Source organism: Suncus etruscus, chromosome 2 (genome assembly GCF_024139225.1).
Source record: "Suncus etruscus isolate mSunEtr1 chromosome 2, mSunEtr1.pri.cur, whole genome shotgun sequence".
Lineage (NCBI taxonomy): Eukaryota > Metazoa > Chordata > Mammalia > Eulipotyphla > Soricidae > Suncus > Suncus etruscus.
In genome coordinates this window covers 5,925,736-5,943,035 of record NC_064849.1, presented here as the reverse complement: position 1 = coordinate 5,943,035, position 17,300 = coordinate 5,925,736, and the positions used below count along the sequence as shown (strand labels likewise).

Genomic DNA, 17,300 nt, shown 5'->3' with positions numbered 1-17,300 from the left:
CCTTTCCTGTTAGTCCAACAGCTTACAGCAAAATCAGCAGATGGGCAGCCTTAGGTAAAGGCTGCATAAAAGACAGAAGACAGAAAAATTGATCCTCTGACAGGATACTGTCTCCAACAGGTCACTTTCTGGAATTTGTTTGTAGATTAGCTAGCATAGAGACACCTAGGGAAATCAGACTCAATCTGTACTTCCATACCAAGTACAAGGGTCTACTGGGCTGATGAATCCCTACTGCCCTCTAGGGGCTCTCCCGTGCCAGTGGCTGCTATCTAGGCCTCAGGCCACTTTCTCTTAGGCCTCACTGGGTGGTGTTCAGGGTTACTTTTGACTGCTCTGAAATCACTCCTGGCAGGCTCAAGTTTGGGGACCATATGGGATCCAGGGATTGAACCTGGGTTAGCCGCGTGCAAGGCAAATGCCCCTCTTTCTATCTTCTTGCTATTGTAAATGACATCTGCATTATTAGTTATTATCTTGAGACAAGTATTTGGACACTAAGTTGCTGCAATAATATTAACAGCTAACTTGGTTTTTTTTCCATAACAGACATGGTGATGGACACAGTCCTTGTATTGTCCTTGTTTTGATGTTTTACTGATAGGCATAATGGCCCAACTAGAGGCGGCTTGAACACATCAGTTCTCAGGACAGGCCCCAGCCCCGACACCTGTTTTCAGTGCCTCTTCATAGGTGGGGACAATAGCATCAGAGTCTCTGGAGAACTGGGAAGACTACGTTCCTATGTGATGTGCTTAGTACATACTCAGTAAACTTCATTTCTTAGCTCGTTCATTTTCTTTTCCCTTTTGTTGTTGTGATGATGGGGGGGTTGCATGTCTCGTTGTGCTCATACCCTTTCTGACCATGGTGCTTGCTGAGAACTGCATACATTTGTGGCATTTGCACACACTTAGGCTGTCTCATTGGAGATGGCACATTCCACAGTGCCAGGGGACTCCAGACCACCACGCTGCAGGGTTCACACTCAGCAAAGCAGCAGGGAACTTTTCCTGTACTCGTTTATGCTTCTAAGAGTTTTATTTCCTTTTATGACATATGAGTTCATGTGCTCTGAAGACTGTCATTTTCTCCAACGTGACAGCGGCACTATGGCTCTGTATTTGGTGTCTGGAACACCCCCCCCCCCCAGATGCATGATGATGGGGCTGTTTTAGCAGGCAACACCAGTTTCCCAGATGGTGTGTGTAGGCAGAACAAACAAAACTATGAAGCTCTGAGGAGTTGGCGTTATTAGTCTTTGGAGTTATGGGAGTTGGTCAATCTTTGAAGTTTTTGATTCTTGAGTTAAGGGCTTTGCCGCGCTTGGCATGCTGAGGTCAGCTCTTTACAAAGCTGCTCCTCTGCCCCAGAGGACACTGACCTAAAGAGTACTAGTTTCTCTCTAAACCATACATACATAGGAAAGGCTACCTCATGCTTTTGCTGGTTTTCAGGGCCACCGGGCCAGCTTGTTACAGCTGCACTTTGTGTTTGCTAACGAGACCAGGCATTTCTAATGGAGGCACACCCGAGATCTGGTGTTTCCAGTTGGAATCGAGCCAAAGAAATACCTGCAAAGGTACAGGTTTAACTGAAAATCTCAGTGGCGTGGACTCAGGCCCAACCTTAGGACCTTAGGTAACCACTGGAAAAAAAACTGCAGAAACATGCCAACTGATGTAAAAGGTCGACATGCTAGAAAAGCTGTGGCATGAGAAACTATTGTAAAAATTACATCTAGATTTGGAAGAGTATAAGTCTAATGCTTAATTGGCTGTTTCTAGGTGGATGAGAGTTGGGATAGTTGTTTTTTTGTGTGTGTGCTTAATTTTAGTTTCTTTTTTTTTTTTTTTTTTTGGTTTTTGGGTCACACCTGGCAGTGCTCAGGGGTTATTCCTGGCTCCAGGCTCAGAAATTGCTCCTGGCAGGCACAGGGGACCATATGGGGCGCCGGGATTCGAACCGATGACCTCCTGCATGAAAGGCAAACGCCTTACCTCCATGCTATCTCTCCGGCCCCTTTTTTTTTTTTTTGTGGTTTTTGGGTCACACCCGGCAGTGCTCAGGGGTTTTTCCTGGCTCCGTGCTCAGAAATTGCTCCTGGCAGGCACAGGGGACCATATGGGACGCCGGGATTCGAACCGATGACCTTCTGCATGAAAGGCAAACGCCTTACCTCCATGCTATCTCTCCGGCCCTTAATTTTAGTTTCTAATTTCTGCACGAAACATGAAGTAATTAAAGGAAGCATATTGGAATCTAAGCTGTAGCTTAACAGGCCGATAATGTGCTTTCAGGTAGCAGGTATGGGTTTGGTCTCATCATATCAGTGTCCCCCAAGCACAACTAGAGTGCTCTGAACACAAAGTTGGGTGTGGCCCAAAACCTAAAATAAATAAAAGAAACCAAGGGTGGGGCTGTGACTCAAGGGGCAGAGCACATGCCTGCATGCAGGAGTCCCTGAGTCCCAGGAGTCCCAGGAGTCTTGCCACCTCACAGTCCACTGTGGCCCATGTATACCTGGCAGCTTCTGATCTACCAGGAATGGCTGTTTTAGAGTTCATTTATAGCACTTTCTTTTTTTTTTTTTTTTTTTTTTTGTGGTTTTTTGGGTCACACCCGGCAGCGCTCAGGGGTTATTTCTGGCTCCAGGCTCAGAAATTGCTCCTGGCAGGCACGGGGGACCATATGGGATGCCGGGATTTGAACCGATGACCTCCTGCATGAAAGGCAAACGCCTTACCTCCATGCTATCTCTCCGGCCCCTATAGCACTTTCTTATAATGAATTATCACTGAACTGTAGGAGTTGCATGAAACATGTACATTGGAGTTTCTTTATATACCAACAAAGGCAGCTGCACTGTCGACAAAGTGACATTAGAGTTCTTGTCACTCAGCTGAACAGCCATCAGGCCAGGCTGGTTAGCCCTTGTATCTTCCTTTGGGTAAAAGCATGTAGTAATACCAACCTCAAAACTTTATGAGGGTGCCTGGAATGCAGGGAGCACTCTTGGCCCAATACTTAGTGTTCAGTAAGTGCTTTCACAACTAAGTCAGATCCTCAGCTTTCAGGGAGATAGCAGTGACCCTGACTTGACACCCAAACCAGATTCTTGAATGGTGGGCAGTGACCCTTCATGATACTGGGTAACTGGGGTTGTGGGAATTTTGTTTTTAAATAAATGTATCATAATCAAATCTTTGATTTGTATAACCATTTTATATTTCTGAGCTTCCATAAATATTCCTCTGGTGAAAAGGGTTGCAAGTGGGAAGAGAAAGAAACTCAGGTCTAAGGGCTTACCAGGAATGCCAACTGTGCTGTTCCTCTCTTGGGTGGGTCTCCCAAGCTGTGCTCAGGATGTTTGGGGGTCCCGACAATTCTCAGCCAATCAGCCAGCTGTGTGGTGTAAAGGCCTGAGGCTGTGAGGTTGCCAGACTGCCCCGCAATGCTCAGGAAACTGGCTGTACTAGAATCAAACCAGAGTCGACCACAGGAAAGGAGGTGCTTTCAGCGCTATCCTGCCTGTGCGGTGTCACTCGCTCACGGTTTTTAGAGGGCAGCAGAAAGTGGACTTCTGGGGGCCGGGCGGTGGCGCAAGAGGTAAGGTGCCTGCCTTGCCTGCGCTGGCCTTGGACGGACCGCGGTTCGATCCCCCGGCGTCCCATATGGTCCCCCAAGCCAGGAGCAACTTCTGAGCGCATAGCCAGGAGTAACCCCTGAGCGTTACCGGGTGTGGCCCAAAAACCAAAAAAAAAAAAAAAAAAAAAAAAAAAAGAAAGTGGACTTCTGGAGTGGGGGGAAGGTGTTAATTCACTCTGTTAAATAGTGCTCAGGAGACCAAAGGGCAAAGATCAAGTCTTGACCCCGTCCCTTACTTGGGAAGCGCTGATTTGAAAAATGCTTTACAGCTTCCTTGGCAGATTTTGAACTACTAGTCCTACATGAATCACTAAAAAGTCCCCATGGAGAAAGTTTTATTTTAATTTTATTTTTTTAGTCACCGTGAAATTACAAAGTTATTCATTGAGTTTCGAGCACACAATCTTTCAACACCAGTCTTGTCATCAGTGTCCACTTCCCTCCACCAACGCTTTCCCCTCTGCCTGATCTGCCTCCTACTCACTGCAAGAGGTACTTAAAAAAAAAAAAAAAAAAAAGATTTTGCTGGAGCTGGAGTGATAGTTCAGTGGGCATCTTCTTTTTCTTTGGGGGTGGGTGCACATCCATTGGCGCTCAGAAATCGCTCCTGGCAGGCTCGGGGGACCATATGGGATGCCAGGGATCGAATCCGAGTCAGTTCCTGGTGGGTCACGTGCAAGACAAATACTCTACCACTGTGCTATCCCTTGGGCCTGGATATATTTCTTGCTTTGAACGAACCCAACATCCCATTTGCTCCCCTAAGCACCTCCAGGAGTAATACTGGAGTAATACAGATTCTGCACTCAAGGTAAGCCCTGAGTATCGAAAGCTGTAGCCCCCCCCAAACAGAAAAAGATTCTGTATTATGGTTTACAGTACTGATTACTGCTAGGGTTTTGCATAAAACACTTCATCACCTTTCAGCAATACGTCTTTCAGGTTAATTTCCACCACAGTCATTGTCCCCTCTCAGTCTAATCCCCCAGCATGCACCCCTGTCCCCCCAAAGTGGCATGTTTCCTACCGAAGTCCAGTTCCATGGAGACAATTTTAGAAGAATAAGAGACGAACGAACATTTTGCTTGGGAGAAACCTCTTTAGGAGTGTCAGCAAATACTTTATTCTAGTTGTTCCTAGAAAACTCTCTCTTCCCATCTCTGTCCAGGCTGTTTCCCTTCACATCGTCCTTTGAGGGGCCATCATTTCTGAGTCGAGGGAGGGACAAACAGTAATCGAATGCAATCACTTAAAACCGCTGCTTTCCTGCGAATAACCTTGACTTGCTCCGATCTTGGCGAGCACTCAATGCTCTGTCCTTTGCACCTTGAACGTCATGCTGACGAGGCCTTCGATGCCGGCCTGGATCTCGTCGTTTTCCTTCACGGGCCCAACGCCCTTGGGCGTCCCGGTCAAGATAATATCGCCTTCCTCCAAGGCTATGAATTTGGTGACATAGCTGATGAGGTAGGGGATGGAAAAGATCATGGCCGAAGTCTCCCCCTCCTGCCGCAGCTGGCCGTTGACTTTGAGCCAGAGCTTCAGCCGGTGGGGGTCGGGGACCTTCTCCTTGGGCACGAAGGCGCTGACGGGGCAGGAGCCGGTGAAGCTCTTGGCCAGAGTCCAGGGCAGGCCTTTCTTCTTGCACTCGTCCTGCACGTCCCGGGCGGTCATGTCCAGGCACAGCGCGTAGCCGGCCACGTAGTCCATGGCGGCGGCCTCGGGCACGGCGCGCCCACTGCGGCCCAGCACCACGGCCAGCTCGAGCTCATGGTGCAGGTTGCGCGTGTGGGGCGGCAGGAGCACGGGCGAGCCCTCGGGCGCGTAGGCGCTGGACGGCTTCAGGAAGAGCAGCGGCTCGCTGGGCGCCGCGTTGCGCAGCTCCCGCACATGGTCCGCGTAGTTTCTGCCCACGCACACGATGTTCTTGCCCCACTCCCAGAAGCGGGACAGCGGCCTGGGCGCCGCCATATTGACAGCATCTGGGTCAGGTCGCGTCTACGGGTCCCGGGAGGGCACAAACGGTCGCCGCTTCTCCGGCTTCTGCCGTTTTCTTCCGGCTTCCGCCCCGTCGCCCACTCGGCCTCGAGCGCTGATTGGCTGGCTAGAGGGCGTGGCTCAAAAAAGCGTCGGATTGGCTGGCGGCGGTCCGGCATGGCTTTGGGGACGCGAGAACCGATTGGCTCGTGGAGCGAGCACGTGTTTAGGATGCGAGCGCTGATTGGTTAACGGCGGCGAACGAGCGCTGATTGGCTGTCGGCTTGTTGACGTCACCCAGAGTCGCCGCTGTCACCGCCCCCGCTGCTGTCTTCGACCATGGTGCTGGGCTGCCGGCTGCTGGGCCGCCGGCTGTTGAGCCTCGGGAGCCTCGTCGCGCTGGGAACCGCCGTCGCCCGGCGCGTCCCGGGTACGTGGGTCGGACGGTTGCGCCCCTCGCGGGCGTCCCGCGTGCCGACACAGGGTTTTAACGGCACAGCCGGGCGACTTCGGTCAGCGCGGGTGGCGTGGGCGTGTGCAGCAGCCAGGTAATCGGGGCACGTCCCGGGCGGCGAAGGGCCGAGCCTAAGCTACGCTGCGCTGGTCGTCCTGAGCCTGGAACACAGAAAGTCCCGTGAACAGCAGTTGCTACCTGCCCCACACTCCGGTGCGGCCCTGGGGGCCCTGATGACCCTGGCAGTGACCTTGATTTTTGATTTTCATCCTTGTCTTCCTCCTCTTAGTCCTACTCCCTCCAACCAGCCCGACGGCGGCAGCAGCAGCCGAGCCATTGGGATGGGCAGTTGCTTTGTCCCGTCTGACAGCTCCCCGGGGAGGAGCTTCGAGGCCTCTCCAGTGTAGGGAGGCAGGCACCCACTGAGGGAAGCCAGATTGCAGCTGCTTCTGCTCCCTGCTTCTACCAAGGCCACAGCTGGGAGCATCCCGCAGGGGACAGATGTTCGCCCAAGGGATGGGCTGTCTGCGGAGGAATCAAGATCCAAAGAGGCTCAAAGAGGAGCAAAGTTTAGAAACGAGCTAGTGGAGAAGGCAAGGGATGGGACAGGCCTGGGTGTGTCCCCAGGTGTCAGGGGAGATAAGGCCGGCCAGGGGGTGGTGCTGTCTCTCATGAGGTTTCATTTGGGGAGTCCTCCCTGCAGCACCCCACGCTGTCCTCCTTCAGATAGTGTTGTGATGGAATCGGAGGGTGCTGCATCCTTCAGATCCTGAATAGAATATGGGGCTGTACTAGTGACCTGGAGTGCTCCTGCAGTCAGGGAAAAGGTCTTTGCTGCTGGCTGGAGAGAGGGAACTGCTGGACTCAGGCCTGGGTATTGTGTGGGCTACTGCCCAGGCTGGCCCTGCCGCTCATAGAGGGGCCAGGTCGAGCTCTGAGTGAGGACCAGGGCTCTTCTCAGAGCACACTGGATCTTGTGTAGCTGCCCGCTTCCCGCCTGGATAGAGGCTTCCAGAGCTCTTGTCCCCCTGGCTGGGTGTTCCGTGACACTGACGAAGGTGTCACTGTCTTCACTCAGGTCCAGCCCTGCTGGGACTCACCTTCTACCACACAGAGCCATTGACTGTGGACCTGGACAGCATGAGGGTAGAGCTATTGCCCGCCCTGACCGACAACTACATGTACCTGATTATTGATGAAAACACCAAGGAAGCAGCTGCTGTGGATCCAGTGCAGCCGCAGAAAGTGGGTCCTTGTGACTTGGCCACAGCTCTTCAGTGGGTCAAAGGGCTGGTGCTGACGGTGGGGGGGACTTTGACCTGGGGATGAGGGGGTGAGATTCTACACTCTAGGGCTCGACTTGGCATCTCCTGTGTGGCTCCTGTCCCTTGAGTTGTACTTGACCTCAGTGACTCAGTTAGATGGTTTTGGATGGTTTTGGACACTGGGGCCACTGTTACCAGCTCCTTGCAGTTGGGGCCCAGTGCTCCTGGAACTTCACCCTGAAGCCCAGGGAGAGTGGCCCAGGGTGACTGTGGCCTTTGTTGGTCTTATATTGGCTATAGGTGATAGAAGCAGCGAAAAAGCATGGAGTGAAGCTGACCACAGTGCTCACCACCCACCACCACTGGTAAGGCTAGGCCCTGCCCAGAGCGCCTGGGGGTAGCAGCAGGTCATTCTCCCAGGGGCTTGGTGCCTGAATACCCTGTGTCCCCATGTCCACTGCACTGCTCACAGGTAGTGATGTGTAAAATCACCCCATGCGTCGTGTTTCCAAGCCAAGGTGAGGGGGTTCTGAAGCAGAGTCGCTGCACAAAATAATCTAAACCAGGCTGAGGGCAAAACATGTGTAGTCTGGCAACTTTTTATATCTTATATCAAGAGAGAGAGCTGCTTGCCAGAACTGTCACTTTTATTTAGTACAGAGACCACCTCGGGGTTGGGGGCCTCTGGTTGGGAGTAAGGACAGAGTAAGAACAAATAGATCAGGTTATCCTGAGCCAGTCCTGCCCAAGTTTACATGTAAGACAATCTCTGTTTTGGGATAAAACCAAGTTGTAAACAAACAGATATAAAGGAACCAAGGATGATTTTTATTTTGAGTAAAATAAGGTGTAATCTAATGGATTCCAACACTGGCCATAGCCCAGGCAAGCTCCTGGGGTCATGTGGGAAGGTAGGGCTGGAAGTGGGTTCAGAGGCCACCCTGCACCCCCTTATCCCTCAGGGACCACGCAGGCGGCAACGAAAAGCTTGTGAAGCTGGTGCCTGGGTTGAAGGTGTATGGCGGGGATGAGCGTGTTGGGGCCCTGACCCACAGAGCCACACACCTGTCCACACTGCAGGTGAGATGCCGGGGGTGGGGTGGGGTGGGGTGCGGGCCAGGATGGGGATGCCTGCAGGATCCCACACTCACTGAGCCTTACAGGTGGGGTCCCTCCATGTCAAGTGTCTGGCGACACCCTGCCACACGTCAGGACACATCTGCTACTTCGTGAGCAAGCCTGGCACTTCCAAGCCTCCTGCTGTATTCACAGGTGAGAGGTTACCCATGCAAGGCCTCATCTCTGCTCCCACTGTCCGTAGCCTTTGAGGGTAGCTGCAAACCCCAACACCGTCCTCAGCACCTATGATGGTGGCGGGTGGCTCCGGTGCCCAGAGCAGATTTGAGGGCCTGGGAATAGGCCTGTTGTGCCGACGCACTCCTGTTTCACACCCCCCAAGCTCAGTGCCCACATGGGGCTCAGCAACCTTCCTTGCCCACACCCACCCTGCTTTCCAGGCGACACCTTGTTTGTGGCTGGCTGTGGGAAGTTCTTCGAGGGAACAGCTGATGAGATGTACAAGGCGCTGCTCGAGATCCTGGGCCGGCTGCCCCCGGACACAGTAGGCAGCCCCAGGCAGCCCTGGAGGGTGGGAGACACTACTTGGGCACTGGCTCTGCTGAGGCCTGTGTCCCAGCCTGGGGGTGACAGCTAGGCCTGCATGCTGGGCCCAGGGCTCAGCTGGCCAAGGGTGTGCCCCTCAACTCATACCTGGCTCCCCACAGAAAGTGTTCTGTGGCCACGAATACACCATCAGCAACCTCAAGTTTGCACACCATGTGGAGCCCCAAAACACTGCGGTGCAGCAGAAACTGGCGTGGGCCAAGGTGAGTGGATTCGGGCCTGTGCTCGGTGCAGCCTGATCTCAGCCTCTCTGCCCACTTCGTTCGGTCCCCACAGTCTGCAGCAGAACCCCCAGGCCTTTGAATGAAAGTCTGCAGCATCATTTCATCTAGACCCACTGCCCTGAGGTGACTCAGGAAAGTTCTAGAAAGCTGCTACAGGGGTCAGGGACATGGTGCCTGCATTCCTCTGGCCACTGGTCTCAAATCACACGGACCACCCCCTTCATCCTATTTGGGGTCAGCCAGTGCCTTTATGGCCAGTTTGGGCTTCTGCTCCTCTCCCGCACCCCGGGCTGTGTGGCCCCCCTCAGGCTGCCCTTTGTGCTCATCTTCCAGGTTGGTTGCTGCCTCTGAAAGGACACTTGGGGAGCCAGAGCTTGTGGTTGAGCACAGCTCCTGGGCTGGGCGTTCCGCAACTGGTCTAGGGGACCATTTTTCCCACGGGAGAGAAAGGGCCCAGTGGCAAGCCTGGCAGGGTATCAACGTTTGTGGCCCTCTCCCTTCCCTTTAGCCCCCAGATACCCCTTGAGAGTGGACGTAAGTTAATTGAGAGCAGAGGAACTCTAGGGCCTGCCCGTGAGTTGGGCACCTTGCTGGGTTGCGAGAGCCTGTCTGCCCTGTAGAATTCCTGTTTTCCACAGACAGGTTACCTGCAGTAATCTACAAGGTTGCCAGGTTTCTCAGGTTACTCACAATAAGCTGCATGTCTGCCTGCTGCTTGTCTGCTGCAAGGCTGGAAGGTTGCAAGGGCCCCAGGCTGCCAGGGCTGCATGATGCAGAGGCCCGAGGCTGCCAGAGCCCAGTGTTGCAAGGCTCCCAGGGGGCTGTAGGGCCCAGCTGCCAGGTGGGGCCGCCTCCTGCCCACCCAGGGATGCCAACTTGTAGTGAACATGGTGGGGGGGAGAGAGAGGGAGAGGGAGAGGGAGAGGGAGAGAGAGGGGAGAGAGATAGATGGGAGAGAGAGAAGGGAAAGAGAGTTGGCAGAGAGTTAGAAACCAAGTATCCTTTTTTACTCCTCCTGGAATCTGAGGCCTGCTGCCACCAAGTGGTGGGAGAGATTCACTGGCCAGTGGTGGCTGGGGGAGGCCCAGGTTCAAGAGAGAGAGAGAGACAGGGCAACAGCTGCACGCAGCTGATCCAGGATGGACAGTAGTTTGAATTCTGGCATCCCATGGTCCCCCATGCCAGGAGTAACCCCTGAGCACAGCTGGGTGTGGCTCAAAAACGAAAAGAAAAAAAGAAAAAGAGAGGGGCCGGAGAGATAGCATGGAGGTAAGGTGTTTGCCTTTCATGCAGGAGGTCATCAGTTTGAATCCCGGCACCCCATATGGTCCCCCATGCCTGCCAGGAGCAATTTCTGAGCCTGGAGCTAGGAATAACCCCTGAGCACTGCCGGGTGTGACCCAAAAACCACAAAAAAGAGAGAGAGAGAGACAGAGACAGAGAGAGAGAGAGAGATACAAAGCAGGCAGCATCTCGCTGATGCTTTCTTTCTGCCCCCCTCCTCCACAGACTGGCAGGCACTGCCTGCTCTGGTGACTATCTTGGGCCCACCTTCGAAGGGTCTAAGCTTTTCTTTTTATACCTCTCATGACGGGGGCATGCCCCAGGGGGTGTATCCATGGGAACATGTCCAGGTTCATTACAGTGTCCAGGTGTGTCATTACAGTGGAGTTATCCAAAGGGTGTTTCCAAGTCCAACTACCATTACATCAAAGCTGCCCTCCCCAGGCACATTGTGATGATGATGGGGTACTCGCGTGTGTCTCACCCTGGCATCCCTGTCAGACTGCCACAATGTCCTATGAGCTGTGCAGCCCTCTTCTCCCCATGCCTGCACTCTGTTCTTGCCCTTCCCAGTGTTCTCTGGGCCCTGATGAGTTTTCTCCTGTGCTCTGCTGCTGGGCCGAACTCCCAGCCCATTGAAGCTCTCGGACTCAACATTTTTCTCAGTTTCGGGTCGCAGCAGGATTGGCCTTTCCTCACCTTATCTCAGGAAGAGCATCTTCACATCTGTCTGCTTAGGACAGGGAACGGCTCAGAGACTGCACTATGCATTTGTGAGGCCTCGAGCTTAATCCCTGGTGCTCTTTGCCCCCCCCCCCAGCACTTCTGAGGTGGCCCCGACAGTGAGCCATGTCCATTAGAAAAACTGGACTATTGGGGCCAGAGTGATAGTACAGTGGAGAGTGCATTTGCCTTGCATGTGGCTGCCTAGGTTTGATCCCAGCATCCCATACGGTCCCTTGAGCTCTGCCAGGAGTGATTCCAGAGGGTAGAGCCAGGACTGACCCCTGAGCACCAGGTGTAGGCATCAGATGTGCCCCCCACTAAAAAAAATAACAGAAAAAGAACTGGACAGTCTTGTATTATATAAGAATTTCCTTAAGGGGGTTGGTACTAGCTTTGGGCCAGTAGTGCCCAATTAAAACAGGAGTTAGATACATCAAAGCAGGCTTCTCACCCTTCACCCCTGCAAGCTTTGCGGTAGATTCCACTGGTTTCGGCTCTCCTGTTGGTCCCTGGCACATAGCCATGTAATCTTTGTGAGAGATAATATTGTTCTCTCTTGGCCGCTGCTTTCCCTTCCTGTACTTCTTGAGGACCGCAGACTGGAGATCGTGTGTCTCGGTGTCTTTGCAGGAGGCCTGGTATGTGCTGTCACTTAGAAGCCTGTTTTCTCTGAGTTTTTATCATGAGCCGGTGTTAAATATCATCGGTCATTGTATGACTAAGTGATACTGGTCTGGGGACTGGAGTGATTAGCACAGCAGGGACAGCGCTGGCCTTGCACACAGATGATCTGGGTTCCGTCTCCAGCATCCCATATAGTCCGGACCCCACCAGGAGTAGCCCTGAGCACTGCCGGATGAGGGATCCCCATTCCCCCAAATAAGTAACAGCGGGGTGGAGTTTTCCTTTCTTGTAATATCTTGAGCTTAGTGTCAAGTAACTCTGGACTCATACGTGAGTTGAAAGGTGTCTGCTCCTCTGTTTTCTCAAACTTTTCCTGCGATGTGGAAGTGCGATGTGACTGAGGAAGCTTTCCTTCCTTGGTGTTCTCAGGCTTGTCCAGTGAAGCCCTACGGACACTGAATTATTGGTGGGAAAGACTTCTGTTAGGGATTCATTCACTGCCTTCGTTTCTGTGGGGCCGTTCGATTTTACAATCATCCTGAGTTGGTTTTGTGAGAAATTTGAGTGTTTTAAGGAATCGGCATTTCAGCCCAACTTTCCAGACTATTCTTCGTTCCTCTCATATTTTTCCCCATTCCGCCGTTACCTTCACTGAGGTTAATTCTCATGTGTAAGCGGCCTCCACTTAGCACCAATCCTGCTTGAGAGCTGGCCACTACTGGGGCAGCCCCAGTCTCCCCCCAACCCTAGCCCTGCGCCTTGCTTGCTGCTGGTGCTCACATTTCGCTTTCTAGAATGTTCTGTAAGAGAAGCGCCAGTGAGTGCTGGTGCCTGTCACTGCCAAGTGATTGTCATTTGCACGTGTGGCACCTGCAGTATCTGCTCACCCCGTTTGTCGCCGGGTGGTGTGTGGCTGGTCCTGCTGCCGTGTGGTCCCATTTTTGCTTTCTGTGAATAAAGCTGCTGTGAACATCTGTGTGCAAGTCTCTGTGTGACCACATCTTCATCTCTGGAGCGGATGCCAAGGACAGGCCACACGGCTTCAGAAATGTCATATTTGTAAGGAAACTTTGGGGTACAAGTGTGAAGGCACTGGAGTGATAGCAAAGTGGGGACAAAGCGGGGATGTTTGCCTCACAACACTTCATGCTCCTGGTCCCGAGCACCACAGATGCCCCTGAGCATTGCCAGGGCTTGCTCCTCAACATGGCACCAGGCATGGTCCTCAGCTACCACCAGGGGTGATCCCTAATCTTCTCCAAAGAAAGAAGCAGCAAATGCCAAGTGTATAGTCGAGTGTGGTCCCACTGGCTGGTTTTCACACTGCTTATGGGGTCACCCGCCTTCGACACCCAGAGCAGGTGCTCCGGTCCTCAGCCTCTCCTGTCCTAAATGACAGTGACAGGAGAGATTCAGTGAGGTTTCCTGGTGCATTTCCATAATAATTAATACCAAATATCTGTGCTTGTTGGCCACTTGGTGAAGTTTCCTCACCTTTTTCCCATTAGAAACATTGATCCAAGGTAAGCAGATGTTAAGAAACACATGCCGAGGGATCATCCGCTCAGTATCCGCTTGTCAGGAGCATCTCTCACCCCATGGCTGCCTTCTGCTGATTTGCTTTTGTGGCTCATAATTTTGGTCTCTGGTTCCACGGTCAAGATTTTTGTGGGAATATAATTTTATCTCAACTTGTTCTTTTGGGAGGTGCACACCTGACAGTGCTCAGGGCTGACTCCTTGCTCTGCACACAGGAATCATTCCTGGTGGTGCTTGGTGGACCATATAGGATGCCAGGGATCCAACCTGAGTTGGCTATATGCAAGGCAAATACCCCTTCTGCTTTGGCCCTTATTTTCAACTTTGAACTTTAGATCAATAAGACCCTCCTTCCCATCACCCTCCATCATAGTTAATAGTAATAATTTATCCATTTGTCTTTTTTTTTTTTTGGTCTCATCAACTCTGTTGATTTAAAAATCAAAACAAACCAAAAAACCTTTATCTTAGTTTTTCCATGATAGTGACTGATCTCTCAAATCCATTTCTTCTACTCTGGAACCTCACGTCACTGATTTTCAACCTGTTTTTTCCTAAATGAAACCCCGTCCCATACTGCTCTTGCCACACTTCACAAATCCTGACATTGTTTTCCTCTTTCAATTTTACAAGTGGTCTGATCTCTGACGTGAGTCACTGGATGATGGTTTGATGTTTTCCATCTTCCCCAGATTGTGAATTTTTAAAAGGGTTTCATGGGGAACAGCCACATACCTGACAGCCAAGCATCCCCCACTCTCAATGCCTGTCCCCCTTCTACCCCGCCAGCATGTTTGCTGTGCGACCCCATCACAGTCCCACTCGGGCGAACAACCACACGCCCTGGCTGTGTGTTCTCTGCTTGGTCATGGGGCAGAGGTTCAGCGGCCTGAACTGTCTCCCTGGGGGATCTGCTGAGGGAGGACGGGGATGTTATGGATGGTCTGAGTGTTCCCCGAGGACAGAGCCTTCCCCATGCCCTGCTGCACCCCAGCATGCAGGGAGAGCCAGGAGCCCAGTGGGATCAGCAACTGCCGTCTTGATGTTCCCTGGAGTCTCACTCAGGGCCCAGTGCCGGCTTCTGCCTGCCTGTCCTGGTCAGCTCTCAGGTGATGGCTGCCCCCCATTGCAGGCTTTTCTTGGCCCTCCTGAGCAGCCTGAACTTCCTCACCTGAATGGAGCCAGCACAGGTGCTGGAGGTGCCGGCAGACACTGTAATTTCAGAGGAGGCACTGTGTTTCAATGCCTGTGTGGTACCTTCTGGACCATTTGGGCTTCCAGAACACCAAGTGCACCACATCCCACGAGCATCAATGCAAGCTGGCGGCGTTTCTCTTGCAGGAGAAGTATGACCTCGGGGAGCCCACGGTACCATCCACCATCGCCGAGGAGTTCACCTACAACCCATTTATGCGAGTGAGGTAGGGAGGGCTGCCCGCCTCTGCAGCGCCCACTTGTCACCCTGAGGCCCCAGCACCCTCAGCACCTCCTTCCTGGCACCCTGGGATCCTTGTGGACTGCAGCCTGCACTTGGCTTTCGTAGGGAGAAGACGGTGCAGCAGCACGCGGGCGAGTCGGACCCAGTCACCACCATGAGGGCCATCCGCAGGGAGAAGGACCAGTTCAAGGTGCCCCGGGACTGAAGGCCTGGGGCTGCACCCCGGGTGGACACGCTAGCCTGGGACCAAACCTCTGGGGTCCCACGTGATACCGTGAAGCCCACCCCACCTGTCACCCGCCCTATCCAATGTTCCCAAGCACCTTAACTCAACACTGAGTTCTCCTTCCTGCGCCAATTCTTGTCCCGGGCGCAAGCCGCTCCTCCAAGTCCCTTTTCCAGGTGTGAGAGACTTGGGGGTTCATGGGGCAGAAGGCTGGGGCCGGAGACACTGAACAGAGGACAAAGCACTTCTACCTGGGTTTCACCACCGGTACCACATAGGGTTCCCCGAGTCTCGCCAGGAATGATCCCGAGTACTTACTGGGTGTGGCCCTCCAAATAAAATAACCCCTCCAAAACTAAATGCAATATTTGTACACTGAAAAGGAAAATAATCGACCATGAAAGCCCAGATCTGGGTAAACTATAGCTGCTCCCCATTCCTCAATTCCTGACTGGCTGATGGACAGTCTCCCCATGTGAGCAACACCCTCGAAGCAACTCTTCAAAATCAACTGGGGGAGGGCGGGGGGGGGGGGGGGAGAAAGAGAGAGCTCAGTGGCAGGGTGTTTGCCTTGCAAGTGGCCGACCCAGAAGGAATGGTGGTTCCATTCCCTGCATGCCATATGGAACCGTGCCTGCCAGGAGCATTTTCTGAGCTCAGAGCCAGGAGTAACCCCTGAGCACCGCAGGGTGTGAGCTAAAAACAAAATCAATGGGGGAGGGGGGTGGAGGAAGGAAGATAGTACAGTTGGGAAGGTGCTCGATGCAGGGTTCTCAAACTCAATTTACCTGGGGGCCGCAGGAGGCAAAGTCTGGGTGATCCTTGAGTGCAAAGTCAGTAGTAAGCCTTTAACTTTGGGGTGTGTGACCCAAACAACTAAAAAAACAAAAAAAGATTCCTCTAGGGCAGGTCGGAGGGCCGTTTGCGGCCCGCGGGCCACGAGTTTGAGAGCCCTGGTACACTGAACCAGCTTGTACCCCCAGCGCCCCATATGGTTCCTTGAACCCTGCCAGGAGGAAGCCCAGGCGTGGCCCTCAAAATAAGATTCTCAAACAAAAGATCGAGGCTCAGACTGAGAAAAGATGTGCCTGTGTGTGGAATCAAGTCCTGCACACTCTGCTTAGTTCAGGGCCACACCAGACGGTGCTCAGGGAGTACTCCTTGCTCCCCCCATGACCTGACCAGGAGGTACCAGGGGTCAGATGCTGCCTCTTCGTGCCTTTGGCTCTCGTCAGTTGGGGAGTGGCCAGCGAAGGGCCCTGTAGGCTCCAAGAATTCAAACACGGTTGGAAATGTGGGCGCAGTGGGTGCAGATGGGGTGGCCCGACACTGAGCCTGAGGGCACAGGCAAACGGGCCTCAGGCGCAATGTGAGTTGGACTGTGTGTGTTGGGGGCCCATGGGGAATGCCCTGTGATGTGACTCTGGGAAGCCAAGTCCCAACACCTGATAACGCAGACAACGGCATTTGTGCTGGGGAGTGGCCGTCCAGCACCCAAATTCTCCCCTCCTGGAGTGGAAAGGATATGGTGGTAGTGGTGATGGAAGATGTGAAATCATGGTGGGCTGTCTGGAGGAAGCTGGGCGGGTTCAAAGTGAGCAAAACCCTGTGGTCTCAGGCCAACGTTCCCCTACAAAGGACACACCAGGGCCCAGGGGCTTCTCTCACATCTCACCATCTGCTGCAGGGGCTGAGCAGGGAACCCTAAAGAGGAGCCTCTCAGAGGCCTCATTGGGACCGGGAGCCCCAGACTGTCCTAGGACTCACCCAGGGACCCCCCATGCCTCTGCCCAGCCACACCAGTCCAACTTCTGGGATGGATCACTGGGCTCGGCCTTGTCAGAACTGCTCCCCCAAAGTGCTCAAGCCCAGGCACAGGGGGCTTGAGCGGGGAAGGGGCCACTCCTGGTGCTCAGTACCCTGCGGGCTCCCGATGGAGGGGCCCCACAGCAGGTCCTCCCCGGTTGCACCACGTGCCCAGCTGGAGCCTCCCCATCTCAGACATGACAGCTGCTGGCCAGTCCAGCTACAGACTCCTGGGCTTGTGGGGGTACCCCGCCTGCCTGCTGGCGCCAGGACGCTGACCCTCACCTGTCCCTGCCCCGCCAAGCGCTGAGTTGGCAGCTGCAGGCCCGGCGGGCGGACTTTCTCCCTCAGATCTATAATTCTCAGAAGAGCTCAGCTGTGCTGGCTCAGCATTAGCACTGGAAGG

General features: G+C 53.4%; 2 protein-coding genes across 2 annotated transcripts; one reads left to right on the top strand and one right to left on the bottom strand.

Moving 5' to 3' along the window:
• Positions 1–3,987: 3,987 nt before the first annotated feature.
• FAHD1 (fumarylacetoacetate hydrolase domain containing 1) lies at positions 3,988–5,662 on the bottom strand. Its single transcript, XM_049768098.1, has one exon. The coding sequence runs from the start codon at positions 5,617–5,619 to the stop codon at positions 4,954–4,956; it is 666 nt and encodes a 221-aa protein (XP_049624055.1). The 5' UTR covers positions 5,620–5,662; the 3' UTR covers positions 3,988–4,953.
• Positions 5,663–5,942: 280 nt separating this feature from the next.
• On the top strand, positions 5,943–15,448 carry HAGH (hydroxyacylglutathione hydrolase). Its single transcript, XM_049768092.1, has 9 exons — positions 5,943–6,055; positions 7,158–7,324; positions 7,645–7,709; positions 8,307–8,424; positions 8,508–8,616; positions 8,862–8,965; positions 9,129–9,230; positions 14,766–14,845; positions 14,968–15,448. Exons 1-9 carry the CDS (start codon positions 5,965–5,967, stop codon positions 15,065–15,067), a joined length of 936 nt encoding a protein of 311 aa, XP_049624049.1. The 5' UTR covers positions 5,943–5,964; the 3' UTR covers positions 15,068–15,448.
• Positions 15,449–17,300: the final 1,852 nt, after the last annotated feature.